This window comes from Juglans microcarpa x Juglans regia, chromosome 2S (assembly GCF_004785595.1).
Source record: "Juglans microcarpa x Juglans regia isolate MS1-56 chromosome 2S, Jm3101_v1.0, whole genome shotgun sequence".
Lineage (NCBI taxonomy): Eukaryota > Viridiplantae > Streptophyta > Magnoliopsida > Fagales > Juglandaceae > Juglans > Juglans microcarpa x Juglans regia.
The window spans coordinates 27,529,764-27,553,600 of NC_054597.1; the positions used below are offsets into that span (position 1 = coordinate 27,529,764).

General features: G+C 36.4%; 1 protein-coding gene across 1 annotated transcript; it reads right to left on the reverse strand.

Annotated features, from left to right (window-relative positions):
* Positions 1–21,510: 21,510 nt before the first annotated feature.
* LOC121252597 (zinc finger CCCH domain-containing protein 20-like) lies at positions 21,511–23,411 on the reverse strand. Its single transcript, XM_041152319.1, has 2 exons — positions 22,062–23,411; positions 21,511–21,960 (listed from the first exon to the last, which is right to left on the reverse strand). The coding sequence occupies exons 1-2, from the start codon at positions 23,229–23,231 to the stop codon at positions 21,943–21,945; spliced, it is 1,188 nt and encodes a 395-aa protein (XP_041008253.1). The 5' UTR covers positions 23,232–23,411; the 3' UTR covers positions 21,511–21,942.
* Positions 23,412–23,837: the final 426 nt, after the last annotated feature.

The window sequence follows — 23,837 nt, forward strand, 5'->3', positions numbered from 1 at the left end:
CGTGCTGGGCGCGGAACTGGGCATCGCTCGTTGCGTAGTGTGGGTGCTTGGCCATGTACGCGCTGGGCGAGGAACTGAGCACCGCTACGAAGCCAGGACGTGCGGATGGTCCATAGGGGAGGCCATGGTGCATATGGAAATAATGCATGGTGCATTTGGAATTAATGCACTATTTTCTGGGAAAATAGTGCGAGTTGAATTTTGGGTAAATCATTTTCTGGGAAAATGTTTTACGGATAATTTGGGCCAAAATGGGATTTTGGTGTGTGTTGGAAAATTATCATTTTCGGGGAAAATGATGTTTTGTGGAAAATGCATATTTTTCATGTGCATGCATGTTAGTTGCATTTAATGCATTTTATATTACGTTGTTGTTTGGGTTATACTTACCTGCGATACCATTTTGTGGTAACGCATATTTTGATGCTGAGGAGGAGGAGGGCGAGCCTGAGGAGACGGCTCTGCCTGAGGAGTGATCTGGGATCACTCGTTTGTATATCTGGAACTATTGTAAATTATTTTATGGATGACTGTATAACTGCTATTTAAATCTTTACTGATGTTTGATTGTAAATAAATTCTGGTACTTAGTTGACTATCCGCTGCGTTATTTTATTTGTACACTGTTGCATGTACACACACTGGCACTTCGTTGGGATGTGTGACCGTGTTGTCACCATCCTGGTGTCTCAATCCCTGTGTATTTATATAAGGGGGATTGGGGGCGCCACATGTACTCCATGAGGTAAAGCGATACATCGTATGGCGTGTCACAGAGATAAGGACGGTTGTGTAGTTGATGGGCGTAGAGCGTGGTGAATAGTGTCAGGAACTGTGAAACAGTGTCCCGAAGTAATTATGATGTAGCCTGTAGTCTGAGGTGACAGGTGTCACTGTGAAGTTGACTCATGGCTAGGAGTATGGGTGAAGTGACAAAACAAGTGTAAGAGTGCGCAGCGGAAGCATGACTGGGGAATGTCAGGAAGTGACACGGTTACCAACAGTCGTGCTTGTGATGGGTGAGAAGTTAGTGTGGGAATAGCGTAGCAAGAACGAGACGAGATGTCACAATGTGACAGGAGTACGTGAGGGATCATACTCGTGATGAGTTAGGAGTTGGCATATAAATGACGTAGCGGGATGTCAGTTGATGTGACACGGTCGCGGTGTAACTTGGGAGTAGTCTCGAGCTATATGACGTGACATAAGGTGCAGTGGTGAACAGAGACTTGTCATGTTAAGTGTTGGGATGAACTGTCAAAAGAGACGGGTAGCATGAAGAGTCATACTAGCCGGGTTAAGAGAAGGTTGGTATTGGAGTATGGCGCTTGTCCGTACGAGCATGTGATCAACGTATTATATGTTGATCTTAGGTGATAAAAAGATAAGATACATGTGTAAACTGGTGAGACACGTGTACCGAACGGATTCACCATATGTAATGGATAATTTGTCCTAAGCATAGTTACACGGTGCTTAAGCCTCTGAGTTGGTTTAGAGTCGTGTGGCTTGTATGAATGAGAATAAGGATTTAGTATGGGCTAAGGTAGATGAAGGTAGTGACAGGTGTATTGTTTAGGATTGGGATGCGTGATTCCGTCTGTAGAAATTATGCGTCAGAATGTAGTCAATAAGAAGAGTAAGACGAAGGTTTTAGTGTCTTAATCCTAAGGCGAATCATGGGTTCGCTTTAGTGGATAAGCACTTGTAGTAGAACGTCAAGTTTGGAAAAGGTAGTGACTGTAAGTGATCCCCTAAGGTTTTAGCATAGTAAAGGGCACGTAAGAGCACGGGATAAAATGAGAGTGTTCCAAGTGAAGTGTAGCTCTATTTATAGTTTAAGTTGCTTATGCATTAGATAGAGAATGACGCTAAGGTTATGTATATGCATGTAGGTTTCCATCTGACACGTACATGAATGGACTGCATGATATGAAAGTAGCATGGAGTCCAAGTAAGTATTACGTTCATACTCTTCTAGAGTTTTTTAAACTACCAGAAACGAAAATGAAACTCTTTTCCTTATGAAACGACACGAAAAATGTTTTACGGAAAACATGCTAAGTATAAGTGTTTAAAGGTATACGTATGTACAGCCCCTCCTTGGCAACCCATTTTTATGCACCCAAAGTATTAATTGTACGCATGTGAATGGATGACTATACCCTGTATCTATTATATGTATTTTCTAAGAAAAATAATGTTGCTTTAATTGATGCTTTAAACGACGCGAAGAAAGTATATTGTTTAAAAGGTCCCTACAAACTGATGCTTTTATGGATGCCATGAACTATTGTTTTACGGAAGCCATGAAAGATGATGTTCAAGCCCATGCTTTTAAATGACATTTTTCCATGAACTGAAAAAGGACTGAAATGACTGAACTGAAAGAAATGACTGAAAGAACTGAACTGAATGAAAGGACTGAACGTTTAATGTATGAAAATACATAACGCCCATATGAATGAATGGAAAGGGTACCAATGAATGGGCAGATTGCAATGCCCGGTAAGTAGTACCAGTAGTGCACCCAGTTCTGCCCTCTGACTGAAAAGGGATTCCCAACCCATGGCCATGGGCGGAGTCCGGGTCCGAAAGAAGATTAATAACCCCAGCACACGGGGCATAACAGTGTGTACCGGCCAATGAAAGTAATAAGAAAGAATGTATGAATGCATTGCATTCTTGAAGAAATGAAGGCACTAACGGGAGATACGTTTTATGAAGAGAAAACCATTTTTAAAGAAAAACCTCGTCCAATGATGTTTTCAAACGAACGCACGTATACATGTATGCATGTACGTATAGTATGTACGGAATGATGAATGCATGAATGAAAACCTATGTTATTATATTTTAATTGTATGAAATAATGCTTACGAGTCATCGACTCATTTTAGTTTTTATGTATGCCCCTCCCCCCATAGGAACTGAATGAGAAGTACGCTTCAGGACAGACACGGCCCATGGGAAAGAGTACGGAAGTATAGGCATGAGTGTTTAAATATATGAAAAGCCTTTTATTGTTAAAATTGATGTTTTCCGCTGTAAACCTCTTTTATTCTCAAAGCACATTTTATTTTATAACGTAAAGTCTTGCATCCTGGGTATGGAAGCAAAAAGTTTTAAATCGAACGGTAATTCCTGTCATCCTTTCTAAAATCATTTTATAAAAAGTCTTACCACAAGGACGGGCGTTACAGGTTCCATCCATACGAATGAGGGGACGAGAAGAATTTGTTTGAGCTCTTGTGATTATCGGCGAACGAGGTGGAGGTAGACTGGGAGATGTGGTGACTGATTGAGAAGAAAAAGATGAGTTTGGCAGGTTGCGAGGAGGGGATGAAGAAGGTCTGGATGAAGACGAAGGCAAATTGGGAGCAGAAAAGGACAATGGGCCTGGGCTTGGGCCAAGAATGGAGGGTGATAAAATGGGAAGATGGGCCGGAGAGGAAGATTGGTCAGTTGTTTGGACAGACAAGCTTGAGGTCCGATTTCGTGAATATGGAAAGGAATGTTCATGAAAAATTACATCCTGTGAGATATACAGTCTATTGGTCTTAGTGTCTAAACACTTATATCCTTTATGCGTAGAACTGTATCCCAGAAACAGACAAGAGGTTGACCTGTAGTTTAATTTGTGTTTATTGTAGGGACGTAAGTTTGGATAACATTCACACCCAAACACCTTTACAAAATTGTAATCTGGATTATGATGATAAACTTTAAAAAATGGGGATTGATTCTTGAGAGTTGGTGACAGCAGTAGATTGATAAGGTAAACTGTCGTGTCAAAAGTTTCAGCCCAAAAATGAAACGGAAGAGATGCGTGGGCCAAAAGAGCAAGCCCAGTCTCAACTATATGCCCGTGTTTTCTTTCAACGAGCCCATTTTGTTGATGTGTATGAGGGCATGAAAAACAGTGATGGATACTAAGTTTTTGACACAACGGAGTGAGCGGTTTAAATTCACCACCCCCATCGATTTGGAGTGTGATAAGTTTAGTATTGAATAATCGTTCAATATATGGTAAAAAAGTAAAGAATATATTGAAGACTTCGGATTTTAATTTTAAAGGAAAAAACCAAGTAAACCGAGTGAAGTGATCAACAAAAGAAAGATAATACTTATATCCATTTCTAGAAACAAAAGGAGCTGGACCCCAGAGGTCAGCACAAGTTAATTCCAATGGCTTAGTAGAAGAGGCCCAACTAGTGGAGAAGGGGAGTTGATGACTTTTGGCTAGAGGGCAGTCGGTGCATTTGAAGTTGCTTGCTATGGGAGAAGACTTCAAATAGTTTGTGTGCAAAATGCGAGAAAACAAAGTGAGTGAGGGATGACCCAATCGATGATGTCACTGAGCAACTGATGTTTTCTCGCCTAAATGAGCAGATGGAGAAGAAGTAGAGGCCATGGCAGAAGGGAAAACATAGAGACCATCATGGATTGGCCCTGTGAGGAGGAGCTTCCCCGTCGAGAAAAATGAAAGGTATGAAACTCGAAATAACAAGAATTATCACCACAAAATTTTGACACTGAAATTAAATTTTTGGTAATGCTGGGAACATGAAGTAAGTTGCGAAGAAGAAAGGAAGATGGAGGGGAGGAAAGAGAAGAGTCACCAATATTTTGTATGGACAGTCCTGAACCATCACCAATACGAATCTGTTCACTACCATCATACTGTTCAGAGGAGAGGTTGAGGTTTGAGAAGTCATGATTTATGTGATGAGTTACAGCAGAGTCTGGGTACCATGTGGCGTCGAAAGTGCTTGGGCTTGTGAAATTTGCAGAGAAAGAAGGAGGAGCACCATATTGATAACTGTGATCAAACGGATATCTACACTGCAAAGCTACATGGCCAAATCTGTTACATACTTGGCACGTTGGTCTTTGACTGTACTACTGGTTTGATTGCCTAGATGGTGTGAAGGTTCTACCACCTCGATTGACAAAGTTGGACCTGCCTCTCCCACTTCGTCCATTACGACCTCCACAAAAAAAGCCTCTACCACGGCTACTAGTTGTGGTAAGATGAGCTGAAGGGTCGAGAGAGGTAGTACTCTGTGCAGTGTGTGAGAGTCTACTTTCTTGAACAAGTAACAATTGATAAAGCTCATTTGAGGAGATGAGCTCAGCCCTTGTGGTCACAGAGGTGATAAACGCCTCATATGCAGAGCCAAGTCCAGTGAGAAGATAAGTGACAAAGTCAAGATCAGGTAAGGGTGTACCTGTTGTCGCAAGGATGTCTACTAGAGCACGCACCTTTCCAAAATAATCTGTAATGGTTTGATCACCACGTTTGAGGTTAGCAAGTTGGAACCGCACCTGAAACTGCTTGGCTTGTGAGTGTGATGTGAACATGGAAGCAAGAGAGAGCCAAAGAGCATGGGAGGTGTTTGAAGAAAGGACATGGCCGAGTACAGATTCAAAGATTGATGAAAATAAAATGCTAAGGATGAGTTGATCCGTCCGTTTCCATGAGGAAAACTTTGGGTTGATTTGAGGAGCAGAGTTGGATTGGTTGGGCAGAAATTCAGTTGGACATGGAAAGGTGCCATCTACATATTGGTAGAGATCTTGGCCCCGAAGGTAAGCACTAATCTGCACTTTCCATAAGGTATAGTTTTTTGTTGTGAGCTTAGTGGTAACAAGATGTGAGAAGGGAGGGGCAATGGAAGGATTTGGAGAGGGAGAAGGTGCCATGGATCAGAGGGACAATGAGTCGTGATGCTCTGATACCATATCAGAAAGGCATCTTTGCCTGATTTCTCTGTTGCGGTTTCCATTACATTTTCATGTATATTTATACACAATGTGTACAGGATGCAAAGCATCAGAAGAGAATAAAAAACAGTTACAAAACTTGAGAGAATAACAACCAGAGTTGTCTACAGTGCCTACGGTTTGACAGTAATTTCTTCTATGCTAATATTCACCACTCTCATCCATCAAACTAATTCTATATGTGACGACCTGATCATGCGATATTTATTAGGAAAAAAACTAATTCTATATCAAACTAATTTTTAAATTATTGGGCCATATTAGATAAGTTTGCAAATTTATTTTATTGAAATTTAACTAGCCCATATGCCTGAAATTTTACTTTTAAAGTTGTGAAGGTGTAGTTCATGTTGAGTTTTGAGAATATCAATGGGTGAATATTTATAGAAGCTCAAATTAGATTAGTCAGGTAATATTGAAAAGACACCGAACCCATAAATTATTGTGGTAGATTATAAGAGTTTTACTGGGCTCAATAATTGGAAAAAAGCCCATTAAAATATTTACGACCAAGTGAGCCCTATTTAATTGGTGATAGGGGCAACTATTATTTTATAAGTCAAAACCATCATTGGACAAGTTGGGCACATTTTGAAATTTAAGATGGTCTGTTAGACTTATTAAGTGAATTAGCCCATAAAATTATACACAAACCCTATATCATAGTTCAACCCATTAAATACTCAACTCATGAGAAAGGCCCAACCTGTGTGCTATAAAAATACCTAGACCCGTCACCCGAGTACGTATAGATTGTGTTCCAGCTAATAGTCTCATTCATGTATCATCTTCAATCAAAATGTAGGGTTGCCACAGGTTACTCCAATCCTCACCCAACCTCTCCACACAAATTAAGGAAATTGCAAAACACAACAAACCTATGTTCAGCCCATGCACACAACCAACCGTCCTCTCCTATTTATATGTTCACTAAACCAAAGTAACGACCAATCTTCATGAATGTGAAACCGGAAGCTACCATTCACGCATGGCCTCTATTCTAATATGATGCTCTGATACAATATGATATGATGATGATGTTCAGTTATGTTATGCCAAATGATTTTTTCAATATGAATATTTCTGAACTGTCGTTCTGATATTTTGAGAACATGTTTTGATTCCGCACTCTGAAATTAAAAATGTTTTGCTTTGTATTCCGAACTATGTGAAAAAAATCATGTTTACATACTAGTATATATTCTCTGCTTATTGAGTTGTTGATAATTCACCCCTTATCTCCACAATATTTTCATATAATTTTGATGTTTCAACTAAGGATCAAGGATATGAAGCATGGACATGACTAAGTGAGTATAGTGGATTAAGTATATAGAGGAAATATTACTGGAAAATTGTATTTTGTAGATTTTTTTGTTCTGTTGACTTGGGTTATTGGGATGTTTTGAGACTTTATGATGTCTTATATTAATTATACTGGAGTAGTTAATATGAAACAATGAGTATATGTTTGATAGAGAATTTTGGAGTATATATACTATGTGGTTGGAAGACGATTTTAAGTGACAGGAACTAACTCATTGAACTTCCGAGTATAGAACGTTACACTATATGTGTTTTTATTTTTATTTTGTAGCAAACTTTATTTGAATTTGAACCAATTTGGTCATGATCAACTTGACATGATAAATTTTATGGTTTTGTTCTGTTCTATCTATATATAAATTTGGAATCGAAGTCAAACCCAAGATTTACTATTTCATCATCTCAAACATAATAGGCCATTGATTAATACAAAGATCATGATCACTTAGAGCAATTTGTCATTTATATTGCTTTTATCTAGCATTCACGAACTTATTTGTAGTATGAGAAATATTTTATCCACAAAATAATTATATAAAAGTAGATCCATAAAATGACGTGATTTGATGTGGTATGTTAGATTATATTTATCATAAAATAGATTTAACGAATCAGATAAATCCATGTGATCACTATATGAGTTTACTTTTGTATGGTCTTTTTGTGTCTCTAGCACTTCTCTTATAGTATATATATAGCATTCACAGACTAGCTTAATTATTACCTCTTCGGAAAATCTCTGCAGTAATAGGTATATAGAAGATGAAATCTGAAAAAAAAATAAAAGAAAATGTAATTACCAAAAGAGTAATGTTATACACCACACTCTCATTCCACTTTCATCGCACTATGTAGATGTTGCACGTGTAGTGTTGTGTATATAATTTTCCTTACTAGAAACAGATCCTATCTCAATGTGAAGCAAGCAACTTCTAGCATACAACCATTGCAAATTCTACTAATATTTTCATTACTAATTGGAAGCTTAAATACGAGTCATTGAAAAAAGAAAAAAAAAAAAAGAGTAACAATATTTTCCACCTCTGACCTATATATGATCTCATGCACCCCATTGATCGATCTCATTTCAGTGTTAATTTGTTCCCTCTTTCATAAATCATATCATTAATGTTAATTTGAAAGGAAATATATATGTGTACGTAAGAAAAAATATATATAATACATGCTTTAATTTGCTGGGAATATAAACCCACCAACTTATAAACCCAACGTACGTACACATGAATTAAACCCATCTCTGACTCAAGCCCATAGTCGACCATGCTTTATACATGATGACCTAGCTTTCCATGCATAAAGCAAGAGATCACACTACAAGAAAAATAGACTTTTGTGACTAATTAATTGCAGTGAAAAGACTATTTGTGACCAAAACATAATCATTTTGACAGTAAATAGTCATTTCGCTGGTATTAACTGACCACAAATAAGTAGTTTTCTTGTAGTGTCATCAGGATAAACTACATAAAAGGGGATCGAGGGTAGGGTACTCTTGCATTGCATGAAACTTCATTGATGTAGATGAGTTTAGGAGTTTTAATTGTAAGCTTCTGATCATTTTCATGAATGTGGATTCATTTATCCCCTATTATTAAACGACCTGCCTAGACGTAGACGTAGTTGTCATGCATGCACGTTATATATTATTGTATCGTTTATTTTCTTGTCTAATTTATATAATAACAAATACTACGTGTGCATGCATGTGATTTCCATTCTTTGGCCTTCTCATTCATTTTTCAATTGGCCACCATTCATCAATATCAGTACGGTAAAAAAAATCTAATTAAACTACATCAATTTTTAAACTTATTTTTTTAATTTTTTTTCCATACCAAACAGTTCTTAAAGCAAAAATGATCGTCGATCAATTGTATACGATGACACAGAAAAATTAAAGCCGCTGGCACGTTGTGATCATGCTGTTTGCTTTTATGATCTGTTTCAGATACTTGCATATATATGATGAAAGGTCACATGATCATGGGCATGCAGCTCAGTTAATTTGATGATTCTGGATTGTTGGTTGACCCCACTCAGAACACTGGGTTACTCACTCATGTCATGTTGGACCTCAATTTAATTATAGTGCAGTCCAGGATTGGATCATTCTCAAATTCTCATATCGTTCTATGTATGTGGGCTCTGGCCCAAACCACCTTGAAATTGCATGGACTCCATATGCTAGCTAGCTAGCTGCTAATTATAAATTATATGATCTTGTTTTTCTGGGTAGGAGTTGGAGGCAAACAAATTTCAATATTAATTGGTCTTAAAATATGGTCGTCAATTTCAGACATCATCGTATAATATATACATTAATGGTACGAAAATATATAAGTAATTACCAATGAAATTGAAATTTGTGAACTTGGAAACAAGTTGATGGAAATTAATGGTGATCACCTAAATGTTAATCGTCATCATTTTCATCATTTCCTTGCGTTATATCACAGTACATGATGAGCTTGATATTGGTTCAGAATTTTGCAATAGAAAACGAGCTAGTCAGATTCTACCAGAATTTTGGTATCGAAATATTATTCCGAAACGGTATTGGTATCGAAATATTTTATTCAAGTGCCTTGACCGGTACGGCCTCCCGTACGATATTCAAAACATTGATAGTAATTCTATCATTATTCACCTGTGAAGTCCCAGCTAGCAGACTCAGCTTTCTCATGTTGAAAATAATTCATCCAAATAAAGATTAATTAATGTTCTTAATCCAGGACCTTTATATATAATTGTTGCAAATATTTCTCGTAGATAACATTAAATATTTGATAAATACTAGACTTATAATTTCTGCATCATCATGTGTTGATCTCTTACGCTCAAGACTTCAAAGTAATTTAATTTTGACCCAATTTTCTATTCAAATTGCCGCTATTAATTATGCATCAATACGAACAGGTCGATCGGCACAAGTCACGGCAAGTATTTATGCTTTTGATTTTTCTCTAACACTATATCTAGTCGTTTATGTATATAAATCAATGTATTATATAAAGTCAAGCAAATGTATTTTAGCCTAAGATATGACGATGATAGCTAGGGAATCTGTTTTTGAAAGACACAGACCAAATGTATATCAGTCATGCATCCTTTTGATAATGCATGGGGATATATATATATATATATATATATATATATAGATATATATAAAATATAAAATTAGGGTTAGGGAATTGATCAGTAGGGGAACATGCATGATGGCCGGCAACATCAACCATTGATCAAGACGTATTAGTAATTACTTAGGTTGACAGTAACCTCAATGTGCCTGCAAATCAAACTGCATATCCCCATTTTCTTGGTAAATCTTCTTTGCTTGTCATTCACAATACATATGCCAATATTTCATATCATTTGTCTAATTAAAGATATCATTCGTCGTTCTTTTGAATATCATCAAAAGTATTAAAAAGTTATTTTTTATTTATTTGTTAATGACTTGATGCCATATGAGAAGAAAATAAACAAACTTTTAGGAAGAGTAAAACTAAATTTAAAATAAAATTAGTTGAAAGAAGGCCATGCTACTAAGCCAAGTCTAGAGGTGTAACCGGTCCAGTCCAGTCTGGTTTTGGACAAAATCTAAAACCGAACCGGTATGTACCAGTTTTGTATTTTTCAAAACCAATTACACCCCAGTTACTCTCCTAAACCAGTATCTCCGGTTTTACCGATTTTCGGTCCGGTCCGGTCTGATTTTTCGGTTTTCTTAAAATGTAAAAAACATGTAATAAAATGTTACTTCTTATGATAAAATATTTTTCATAATTTAATATATATATTATGTTTAAAGTATATGATCAATTAAATCTTCATCTTAAAGATTAAACTTTTATTTTATAAATTATAATAACATTATCTTATATATAATTATATTAATAACATATGCTCAAATAAATTACAAATATTCATATTTAATATTAACATTTTATGTTATAATTTATAAATTATAATATGAAATTATTTCATATATAATATATATAATATATAATTATAAAACTTATATATATAAATATTTTATATAATATATATATTAATTTTTATATATATTTTTTTTTTTCAACCGGTCCGATTCGATCCGATCTAATCCTGAAAACTACAGAATCAAATCCGAGCAATTTTTATAATATAAGAATCGATTCCGGACCAAATAGTTCAAAGTTCAATTTAAATCAATTTTTCGATTTAAATTTACTCTTAAAACTAACTATGCATTGAAAAGTTAATAAATTAATAAGATATGGTTTACAAGAAAATTTTATTTTTAATTAAATTATGTCAAATCAATCATATTTTAAAACATGCATCATCCACGCTGACATGACTTAAAAATATAATTTTTCTATTAAATATATCCGCTTCTTTCCTTTCCAAATCTCTGCACTACACATTAGAGATTCCATATGATGATTATCCCCAAGTAGGAATCTAGGGTCTGGTAGCCTAGCTAGGTATTATGTTTGTCCTAACCGTGAGAGAATGAATCATGCAGGTCTATGAACAGGCTGCATATACGTTACTTCCTCATCCCAGTTGGTATTAGTGAAGCCGAAGCCAAAGCCTGCTTTTTGACCATATAATTAGAGGCCCTTCAATTATACATGATCAGTACCCTCACCTTTGAAGTCTCTTTCAAGGTACGTAACAACGATCGATACCATGCATCTAGCATTCTCCGACTTCACAATATTGGGTTTGAACCTCATCAATAAGGAATAGATCGAGCTCTTCTTTTTTTTTTTTTTTTTTTTTTTTACCTGTACTCTCTAAGACATAAAAGTTAGAAAGAGATAGCCACGTAAATTGAATGCAAAACTAATTATTTAACATTTAATGTTGAGTAATTCACCTAGACAGCTATTAATACTGCACAATCTATTTCATCAATCTATCTCTCCTTCACTTTAGACCTTAAAATCTTGTTAAAACTTCTAGAAGATCATTCAAACCCATCAATGGGACCCAACTTACTCTCCCCAATTTGCATTTATGAATGTACAAATAAATAATACATATGATTCTTTGTAACTCATAATCTTTTATATGATCAATTTGAGTCTCCTAAAGTTCTTTCTTGAGTCATAGTGATAAACACGTAAAGTAATTTTTAAATATCTTAGACTTCGGTCAAGAAGTACTCTAAGGCAGAGAGTGTGAAAGAGGTAAACAGAAAAGTAGATCTCACAATATTTATAATTTTTTTAGTAATTTTTCAAGCAGAATCAAATGAACAATAAATAATGTAGGGACAACTAGTGTCTAGCTTCTAGCTCTTCCCACTTGAGACTCTCAAGTTGAGGCCATAATATGGGGAGACCTTAACCCCACTTTATATGCTTATGGTAGTTCTACAGCCACCAATGTTTGTCAACAAGCATTCTCCCGACTGACGTGGCATGTGCCACGTTATTTTATTATAATAAAAAAAATGAACAAAATAGAGGAATTCGATCTGAACCCCATTCGCCACCGGCCTCCAGTCCGCGCGGCAGCAGTGTTTCTTTACTTGTGTCTTTGTGCAAAATTTCTTTGCTTTACTTGTGTCTCTTGTTACACACAAACTTAACAAGATATGCTTTTTCTGGCAATTCAAGGAGCCAAAGGCCTCCAAATTTACACACGGATAAATTGGGCTAAAAGATTTTCATTCAACATTGGATTACAATAAATAGATGCTAATTGGATAACTTCCTTCTTAAACGCACGGACTCATGCAGACCCATTAACACTACTAACCCATTACTTACAAATAGCCCAAGACCCATTCAGCCATAAGCTGATGACTCAACTACAACAATTAACATAAAACTACTAAACTATCCTTACAAAATAAAGAAACTCCTTATCTGGCGTAACCTTGAAAACAATACTTCTCCATCACGACCTAGGCTCATTACACAGCCCCTTTATTCAAAAGACCTTGCCCTCAAGGTCTGGGAACTTTCGTCGTAACTCATCCAAGTCCACCCATGTCACATCCTCTTCTGTCGTGTCCTTCCACTGTACTAATAACTCTGCTCCTTCTTTGTCCCCCTTTTTCTTCAAATGCCTTGCTATTATCTTTTCGGGTTTGGGGCTTTGGGTTCCATCTTCCATAATGGCTGGTAAATTAGGGATCGAGACCACATCACTGCCAATCTTCTTTTTAAGGTTGGATACATGAAATACTGGGTAGATCTTGAAATTTTTCGGTAGATCGAGCTTATAAGCAACCTTCCCAATCCTTTGTATAACCTGGAAAGGCCCATAGTATTTTGGGGAGAGCTTTAGATTTCTTCTCAACGCCACTGTCATCAATCGATATGGTCTTAGCCGTAGATAAACTTAATCACCGACGTCAAACTCTCTCTCTCTGATCTCTTCTTATTTGCATATTGTTTCACCTTTGCTTGACTTTCTTGTAGGTTTTCTCGCACCAATTTGAGGATGAAGTCTCCACTCTTCATTTCTTCTTCTACTGCTTCTACAATAGTGGATCCCTATTCATACGGGAGGACACAAGGCGGAACCTGGCCATACACGACTTCAAACAGACTAAGTCGAGTGGATGCATGCACAAAGGTATTATAAGACCATTCTGCCAATGGTAACCATCTAACCCAGTCTTTTGGCCTGTCACTGGAAAAGCATCTGAGATAAAATTCTAACCACTTATTCATCACCTCAATTTGTCCATCCGTTTGTGGATGGTAAGTTAAGCTTAATAGTAATTTTGTGCCACTCACTCGGAAGAGCTCCTTTCAGAAATGACTAGTAAATGGCATCTCTGTCATTGACTATACCCTATGGTATGGAGTTCGAAGACATGATTCATGAATACTTGGTCTACTCCCACTACTGTGTGGGGATGGGCCAATTGTAGGAAGTGAATGTATTTGCTAAATCTGTTGACTATAACCATAATTACATTGTTTCCCTTTGACAGAAGCAACCCCTCTATAAAATCCATGCTAATATCGACTCATGTCTTGCTTGGAATTGGTAAGGACTGTAAGAGACTTGCAAGGTTGAGATTTTCAATTTTGTTTCTTTGGCATACACCATACTCTCTAATGAATTTTTTTATATCATTTCGTGCATGCCATGCCAGAAAAATTCATTCTTGATTCTAGAATATGTTTTCTATGTACCTGTGTGTCCCCCAAGTGGGCTATTATGAAACTACTGGATGATTTGCTTCTGATGTTGGGCTAGGGTTCCCAAGTGTAATCTCCCTTTATAGAATAATAAGTTATCACATGAGTGATATTTTTGGGGATCAAGATCACCTAGATGGTAATGGTTAAGAAGCTACTGCAACTAGGGGTCTTGATCATATGCTTCCTAGAGCCCTTCCATCCATGTAGCTTTACTGTACTCATAGCCTTGGCTTCCATGTTAGGTTCTGTGTCTGTGAATTGCAAGACTTCTGGATCTTCCAATAATTTTAAGATCCATTTCTAGTGAAAATGAGTCCCCACTCTCTATTCTAGCAGGTGCTTGAGAGCCCGCTGGTCTGTTCTTACCTTAAATTGATGACCCAACAAATAATGCCTCCACTTCTGAATAGCCAATATTAATGCTAATAATTATTTTTGATAAGTGGACAAAAATAAATTCTTCCCCTTAATTGCCTGACTGAGATAGGCCAATGGTCTTCCATCCTGCATTAACACTACTCCTAGCCCATTAACTGTTTGACATCACACTCCATGACACCTTAGAAAAATCAGGTAATCCTAGTATAGGGGGAGTAACCATGGTAGCTTTGAGTGTTGTAAATGCCTGACTTGCTTCTTTTGTCCAGATAAATAAATTATTCTTGAGGAGAGTCGTGAGGGGTGCTACAATGCTCCCATATCCCTTCACAAACATTTTGTAGTACCATGTGAGTCCTAAAAAACCCCCCTTAAAGCTTAGGTGTTTTAGGAGTTGGCCACTCAATCATAGGTGAAGTTTTCATGGGATCTGCTTTCAAAGCATCCTTAGAGATAATATGGTCAACGTATTCCACCTCTCTACACCCAAATATACAATTTGTAGCTTTAGCATATAATTGATGTTATTGTAATACTATTAGAACAGCCTTCAAATGACTCACATGATCTCCCACTGTTTTTACTATAGATAAGAATGTCGTAAAAAAAATAAAAAATAAAAAATAAAAAAAAACAACACAAATTTTTGTAGATAAGGCCTAAATATTTCATTCATCAACCCTTGAAAAGTTGATAGTGCATTAGTAAGTCCAAAGGGCATTACCAAAAATTTATAGTGCCCCCCATGAGTACAAAAGACAGTTTTGAGTACATCCTCAAGCCTTATCCTGATTTGATGATACCCTAATTGCAAGTCAAGCTTAGAAAATATCTCAGCACCATATAATTCATCTAACAAATCATCTATGTTAGGGATAGAATACTTATCTTTAATGGTGTCTTTGTCTATAGCCCGATAGTCAACACACATGTGTTAGCTCCCATCTACCTTCCTTACCAAGAGGACTAGCAAGGAATAAGGGCTTTGACTATGCTGAATTATCCCTACTGTAAGCATTTCTTTGACCAACCTCTCAATCTCTTCCTTTTGATAATATTAGTACCTGTAGGGCCTTACACAAGCGGGTTTGGATGCTTCTTGAAGCTGGATATGGTGATCATGACTCCAGGGTGGTGGAAGTCCAGTTGGTTCAGCTAGGGGTGTAACCGGGCCAATTTAGTCCAGTTTTGGATAAAATTTGGGATCAAACCAGTATGCACCGGTTTTACATTTTTAAGAACCGATTCCTTACCCGTTACCTCCCTAAACTAGTACTTCTAGTTTTACCAGTTTCGGTCCGGTTCGATCCAGTTTTTCAGTTTTAATATACTATAGTATATAATATATATAATAGTATATAATACTATAGTGATAATATATTGTAGTATATTATAATATATATTATAATTGTAATATAGACTATAGTGATATATTATAGTATATTATAATATATAGTAATATAGTATTAGTATAACTATTAATACAATAGACTATAGTGATATAAGATTTTAAAATTTAATATTATATTAATTAGTAATTTATCATATAATAAAAAACTATTTTATATATAATTATGTATTATATACATATAAATTATATACAATATAAAAAATTATAATATATATGAACTGGTCCGGTTCAATCCGATCCAGTTTTAGAAAAAGAAAAATCGAAACCGAACCGATTTTTACCAGTTTTTTGAAAAATAAAACTAGTACTGGACCGGACCAAACCCACTGGTTCGGTCCGGTTTATCGGATCACCGATTTTTTTTAACACCCCTAGGTTCAACAAACACTACCAAGAAACAGTCCAGGATAGCTTGTATGGTTGGATCAACTAGTTTTTTTCCCTTGGAAGTGAATGCCTCTACTAGTTGCAGCCAAATTCCCTTACCTCCTACCAGGATTGCTCTGCTAATTTTCTAGTCTTCCTCCAATGGATTCTCCGGTGGTTTCAAACCCTATAACAATAACTACTTCCCATTGACTGAAAAACCTCATGCTAAGATATGCAAAATTTCACTGAATAGTTCTCAAACTCCTTAACCAGTCAACCCCCAATACAATGTCACATCCTCCCAAGGTTAATAAATAGAGATTAGCTACAAAATCATATTGCTATAAAGTGAGAGCAACTTCCTTACAACAACCACGGCAAGGAAGGGTTTCCCCATTTGCAACTTGTACTGCCAGTTGGGTGGTCTCAACTAGTAGCTTAGCCCTCCCTCCTTGCTATATTTATATTTATAAGATTGTAGGTACTGTCAGTATCAACCAAAATAATAACGGGGTGCAGATTGAGTTTCCTTACTAATCTAGGTTGCGTTTGGGTAGTAAGGTGATCTCAGATATTCTATTAATAGTAATGAAAACATAATGATAAAGTATTGAATATTAGTTAATATTAATGAAAAATATGTGAAAAGTAATGATAAAATAATGAATAGTGGTAGAGTGTTATCAAAACACTACACTACCCAACCGGAGCCATAGTTTTTGGTGATGGAGCTCCTGCTATAGCATGCAATGATATACCCAGCAACTCGGCCTGCTACACTACTGTGACAGTTTCTGGATCTAGTTAATGGGATGACTCCTCCTCTCCATCCTCTTCTTGAGCTAACTCCATAGCCTCTAGTAAATAAAGCTTTGGTCTGCTACACTTGTGCCCTAGTTGGTATTTCTCATCACAGTAATAACATAATCCTTTGTCTCTTCTTTCATGTATCTGGTTAGGGATAATACGTCTAATAGGGTAAGTGTTTCTTCTGTTTGGGGCAGCACTAGGTTTCAGGTTGGTTGTAAGGGCCGGGCTGGAAGTCTGAGTATAGGGTTTGGACTAGGTAGTCATAAGTTAGGGGGTTTGGTAGGAGTTGGGTATGAAGGGGGTTGGTTGTTAGGGGTTCTATAACTCTGTTTTCTTCTCCAAATTTCCTCTTCTTGCAGACGTGCTAGTCCAAAATCAACAGAAAGGGTAAGGGGCTTAAACATGATAATAATCCTTAGCTCCTCCCTTAATCCACTTAAGAAAGTACTAATACGAAATTCTTCACTAACCCCATGGATTTTGTTGGACAAGATCTCAAACTAGTCTGGTACTCCTCCACAGTCCCTATTTGTTGAAGCTTGGTGAATGCTCCCACTAGATCTTTATAGGCTGAAGGTTCAAACCAAATGCGAAGGGCCACCAAGAATTCTTCCCAGCTTGCTACTAAACTGGACTCCATCAATTAATTGTACCACGACATGGCTTTTCCCTCCAATGGAAAGAGGCAATCTGAAACTTATGATCCTGAGATGTTTGGCAGTAGGTGAAAAACTAATATGCTTTCAAGATCCACTCATTAGGGTATCTACCATCAAAGCGAGGGAAATCCAAACGAAGTGTTCTCGCCTAGATTTCTGCCTATCCATCAAAAAGAGGATTAATATTCATCTTCATATTGTTGTTACCTAACGATCCTTCTCTAGAATTTGATCTGGAAGAGTTTTGCACCAAGCTATCATAACTAGCTCTACTAAGTTGCTGATTTGTTGTAAAACTGCCTCCATTAAAGCACGTTGTATGTCTTGTTCCTCCTTTAAGGAGGAGGTCTCCCCCCTTAACGAGGCCAACGCCTCAGCTAATTGCATTCCGAGTCCCCTCAGTCATGTCACAGGAACGCGGCTCTAAGACCAATTTGTTATGCACAAACTTAACAAGAGGTGTTTTTTCTGACAATTCAAGGAGCCAAAGGCCTCCACAATCACACACGGATAAATTGGGCTAAAAGTTTATTTTCATTCAACATTGGATTACAATAAATAGACGCTAATTGGAAAACATCCTTCCTAAACGCATGGACTCGTGCATACCATTAACACCACTAACCCATTACTTACAAACAGCCTAAAACCCATTCAACCATAAACTAACGACTCAACTAAAACAACTAACATAAAAATACTAAACTACCCTTACAAAATAAGGAAACTCCTTATCTTACGTGGCCCTGAAAACAACTAACATAAAAGTTACGGTCCCCTATTAGAAATCGATGCGGAAGAGGAGGCCAAAGAAGGAATCTTAGGGTTTCAAAATATGGGAGACGAAGAGTCTAATTCGTGTTTTAAAAAAAAAATTATAATTTTTTTTAATATTAAAAAAGCCATATGGCTACAGCCACGTCAGTCAGATCCATCATCTGGATGTCCGTCGGTGACCGTAGCTTTTTCCTAAGTTTTCTACTTTAAACCTTACAACTTAGTCAAAAACTTTAAAAGATTATTAAAACTTGCAATATCTCTTGACTCTTATACTCTTATCCCCAGAATTCTCCTAATGTTTATATCAATGTCTCTTGTCAAGATTATTAAAACTTTAAGAGACTCTTGACCCTTATACTCTTTATCCCCAGAATTTTCCTAATGTCTATATCTATCATCTCTTATTAAAATTAAAACTTGCAATATCTCTTAAGAGATCTCCCGTGAAAATGAACACTAATTCAGAAAATCTTTCCCCTACTAATGTCTATATCTATCATCCTTGAGTGTTTTTTAATTAGATAATAATTAGTCACATATTGAGTAATATTAGATATACTTATAATTTTTACTCATACTTTTACTTACCAGACTCATTTTGTCAGTTTTGTTTTTAAATTCAAATTTTGAACTTCAAATTTTATAATTTCCAGCATATTAATAACTGACATGTCGAGAAGTACTAAGTTTTTTTGTAAGTTTTTCTTAAATACAAATAGTATTTTTCAAAACATATTTAGAACATTTGACTTAACTTTTTTTTCGCTTGTGGTGAGGAATTGTAGTCAAATTTCACTGAGATTAGCCATGACGTACATTTACCAAGACTTTTAATACCTCGTGAATTTGTTCACTTCCAACGGGCCAAACGATAAACCAACCGTTTTAGGTCTCCCCTATAAGAACTTAAAGTCAAATAAGTCATAATCAAATAGTGCATATTGTCCCATATAACATATAATTTGGGAGAATTGCCGTTTTTCAGGCTTATTTCCAGTGGATTTTGCCATGATTTTCGGCTCCGCGAATATAGAACTGTTTTGAATTATTAGAACAATGTAGTTTTCATTCTACATCTTATCATCCTTAATCATATATATTTTTTTTTATTCATAAGGAGAGAGATTCAATCATTGGTTCTCTTAGTAAAAAATCAAAGTATTACCAATTGATCTAAAAGATCTTGACCTCAATCATATTTGTTAATGTGATATATTTAAGTAGATTCATATATCAATAACTTAAATAATAACAGCGTAAAAATGTCATCAATTGAGTATTTCTAATTATTATAATATATAGAATGAAGAAAAATATTTTTGTATGAACTACATTATATATCAACATTTTAAGACTGTGTTTGGATGTTGAGCTGCGTTGAGTTGAGATAAAAGTTAAAAATTTAATAAAATATTGTTAAAATATTATTTTTTAATATTATTATTATTTTGATATTTAAAAAAATTAAATTATTTATTATATTTCGTGTTAAAAAAATTATAATAATTAGATAAAATGACTATCATTCCTAATTGAGATTCCTTCCATATAATTTATTATATATATATATATATATATATATCGAGTAATGCTAAAAATCATATTCGTGTTAAAAATATGATACTTTTCAGCACTCTCGAATCATCATTTATATTTTAAGGGAAAAAGTGAAAATTTGATGAAATATGCAACCTGATAAAAACAAATGACAATCCTATGCCAAGATTGAGGAAGTTGTTAAGCATCTTTTTTCTACCTTGTGTTTGTTTGCTTTGCTTCATAGATGGGTTAAACTAGGAAAAGCAGTCGAACCCAACGTCCAAATGTACTATTATTTTGAAATAATTTATACAAATTTTAAATAGACAAACATTACACGAACATATGGTAAAAAGATGAATCCCACCTTAAACAAAAAAGGTAAAAATATATATATATATATATATATATTCTCTATTAATAGGATCTATTTTTTTTTTTATAAACAATTTATATAAGACTTGTCTATTTAAATCTTATATTTTACTTTTTTTTTTCTTTTCTTTTTTTTTTTTTGTCGGACTACATTTCAATAATTTTCTTATCAAATGTTACGTAAATTGAAGAGTTTCTTTTCTAAAAAGTTAGGATATATAAAAAATAAAATTGAGAGAGAGACAGAGAGAGAGATGTGGGGAATGAGGGGGGGGGGGTCAAATTTTCCAGACACATCCAAAGGGAAGGAAAGACTTTTACAGGTGAGTAAAGAAAAATTGAAGAAATGTGAGAAGCAAAGGTCAGGTCTTTAAACCTAATCCTATCATATCCGAGTGTCCCCTCAAATAACGACATCCATTTTGAAGTTGACTGTCCAAAATTACCTTTGCTTTTGAGTGTCACCGGCAACTTCCCCTTCCCCCACCCCCACACAAAATTATATACATAATAACTGAAAATATGAATCCGTTTTTAGCATCAAAAGTAGTAGTAGTAGTAGTAAATGAAAATCCACTCCTTCATATATATAAAAAGAAGAACAAGAAAAATAAATGTAGAGTAATCATAACTTTTTGTTATTAAATATAATTATCAGACATCATTTTATCCTTAAAATGCCATTCCTAAACTGAAATTCCTTTTAACTTGAAACACTTTAATGATAAAGTTCCTACAAGATTTCCCCGTTTAATCCTGATTAATGGGTTGAGATAAACTTCCTACCAAACACAGCCTAATATTGAGATCCAATTCCACATCTCTATTCTTTAATTCAATACCTACAAATCACAGAAGATAGTGAAAAAAATAGAGAACTTGACAAAGAAAAGTAAAATATACAATACAGTAATAATTTCATTTGGATAAAGAGCATTACAATGCCAAGAAATTTTTACAATGTGATATTTCAAAAGAAAAGATCAGTAAGTGGGGATGGTAATAATAAACATAGCAATAATGATCAATAGAAAAGAAAACGGGAAATGATTACCCACTCCTTCCCTACCCCTATAAAACAAAAAAAAATAAAACAAAAGTTTCACCATTTTCTTTTTCTTTTCCTTGCTTGCTTGACAATCTGAACTTCTCAGAAAATTCCACCAAAAAAAGAGATTCTACTCATCACCAATACCATCTCCCATACCATCTGATAATATTTATATATATATATATAAAGAACAACATATTTACAGTACAGAATCTTCTTCAACTTGTTTGCTTCCAAAATCATCATCGTCTGAGTCATCTTCCTCATCACTCCCTTGCTTCAGATTCTATTCACAGTCTGTGAGAGAGAAGGAACAAAATAAAGGCCACCCAAATTAACCAACCCAAAATATAATCAATCATCAGAGAAAATACCCCAGTTTTGCCTCAGTACTTTACCAGCTCCGAAACCCAACCCACATCAGGAGCATTACTTGACGGACCCGGGTCGACCCTCTCCAGTGAGTTCTCCTTACTCAGTTTCTCAAACATCTTAGCCCTTATATCCCTCCCGGACTCGACCCTCTCCATCGCCGGCTCCTCCTCCCAACCCTGGTCCCAGAAATCAAGGTATCCGATTCCTGGACGAGTCGGGGCCTGGGTCGGGGTCGTTGGCATGCTACAGAAACCGGGTCGGAGAATAGACCCTCTGGGAGACCCGAAAACGGGAGACCCCATTGGAACATTCCGAGAAGATGGAAAAGACTTCATCTTCCCAAGCTGTAAATTCCGCAGTGACGTCACCATTTCGTTGATCGAGTTCGAGCCAAGGGACCGACTCAACGGCTGGGTTAGGGGCGACATAGGTGGAGAGTCCGCTGGAGGAGTTCCTGGTGGAGAAATGGACGGAGGGGAGGACAGAAACGTCCGTGTTTTCGCACAAGATGCCTCTATAGCCTGTCTCAGAGGCGACCCATCATAGGACTCGACCGAGTTGCTGGCCGCACTCCTGGGACTCTGCTGAGGCAAAACCCTGAGTTGCTCCGGGGTGTGAGCAAAGAAACAGACCCTCCTCCGACAACCGGTCCCGTCCTTGCATGGCTGCGTACGATAGCGAGCCGGGTGGAGCCAGCACTCGAACACGCCATGCGCGAACTCGCACGCCTCACCTTTCTTACAGTTTCCCTTTCGGAAATCAGGACAGGCCGTACCAGAATAGTGATACTTCCTCGGATCCCTCCGGCGGGCCTTCTCTCCCGGGTGGGCGTACGGGCACTCTGTCCAGTCATGTGACCTGCCACGTGCGCACCGCCTCACCTTGAACTCGAACATACGGAAATGATCGCAGGAGTACGCGTCAACCGGAGCATCAGACTCTCGGCCAAGGATTTCGGAGTCCGACTCGATGTCGGCTCCGTTGGAGGGCAAGTAGCGCTGGAGCGCCGTCAGGGCTTCTTGGAGATAGTAGGGTGAATAGTCGCCCCCGTTTCCGTTGCCATTGCCTTCGGAGGTGATGGAGAGGGGAGACAAGGAGAACGGGGGGCAAGCATCGGCCGTCGGATTGTCTTGAAGTTGCCAAGGAGGGACGTGGATCGCTTGATTGTGTCGGTGTGGTTCACCGAGCATCATTTTTTCTTTTCTCTGGGTTCAGAAGATGGGATTTGTTTACAGAATCACCGGCATGGTCTGGTCGTTTATAAACTGCAGGAATGAGTGGAGTTAACCGTGGTCAAGTAATTTTTAACCGTGGTTGGGTTCAAAACCTAGGAGCTCTAGATTTTCCACTGCCGTTAAAAATTAAAATATTGGGTGAATTTTAAATTACTGGCCCGTCAGCGTAATGCTTTGACAGCGGCATTCATGTTGTCCATCTGGCATTCTGATTATGGACACACTTTTGTATTTTGTATTTTTTTTTTAAGTAATTCAAGATGCAAATCTTAAATAAAAATTCTAGACATAAACTTCATATTTTATACACTATTTAAAAATATACTATTTAAAAATATGTGATTTTATTTTTTTATTCTTATATTTCATATTTCAATTGAGTATAGGGCTTCTACGTAACACAAATCAATCTTAAATAGACACTTATAATCTCTTTGTAAAATAATAAATCTCATTGTTAAAGAATAATTTTTTTATATTTTTTTTAGGTGAGCTCTACTTTTTAACAAGTATTTATATGTAATTTGTCTATTTAAAAGTTGCACAAATCTTTTTTTTTTTTTA

Bases quoted from the DNA above. Each gene is read 5' to 3' on its own strand.
- LOC121252597 (XM_041152319.1), bottom strand. From the start codon at position 23,231: ATGATGCTCGGTGAACCACACCGACACAATCAAGCGATCCACGTCCCT.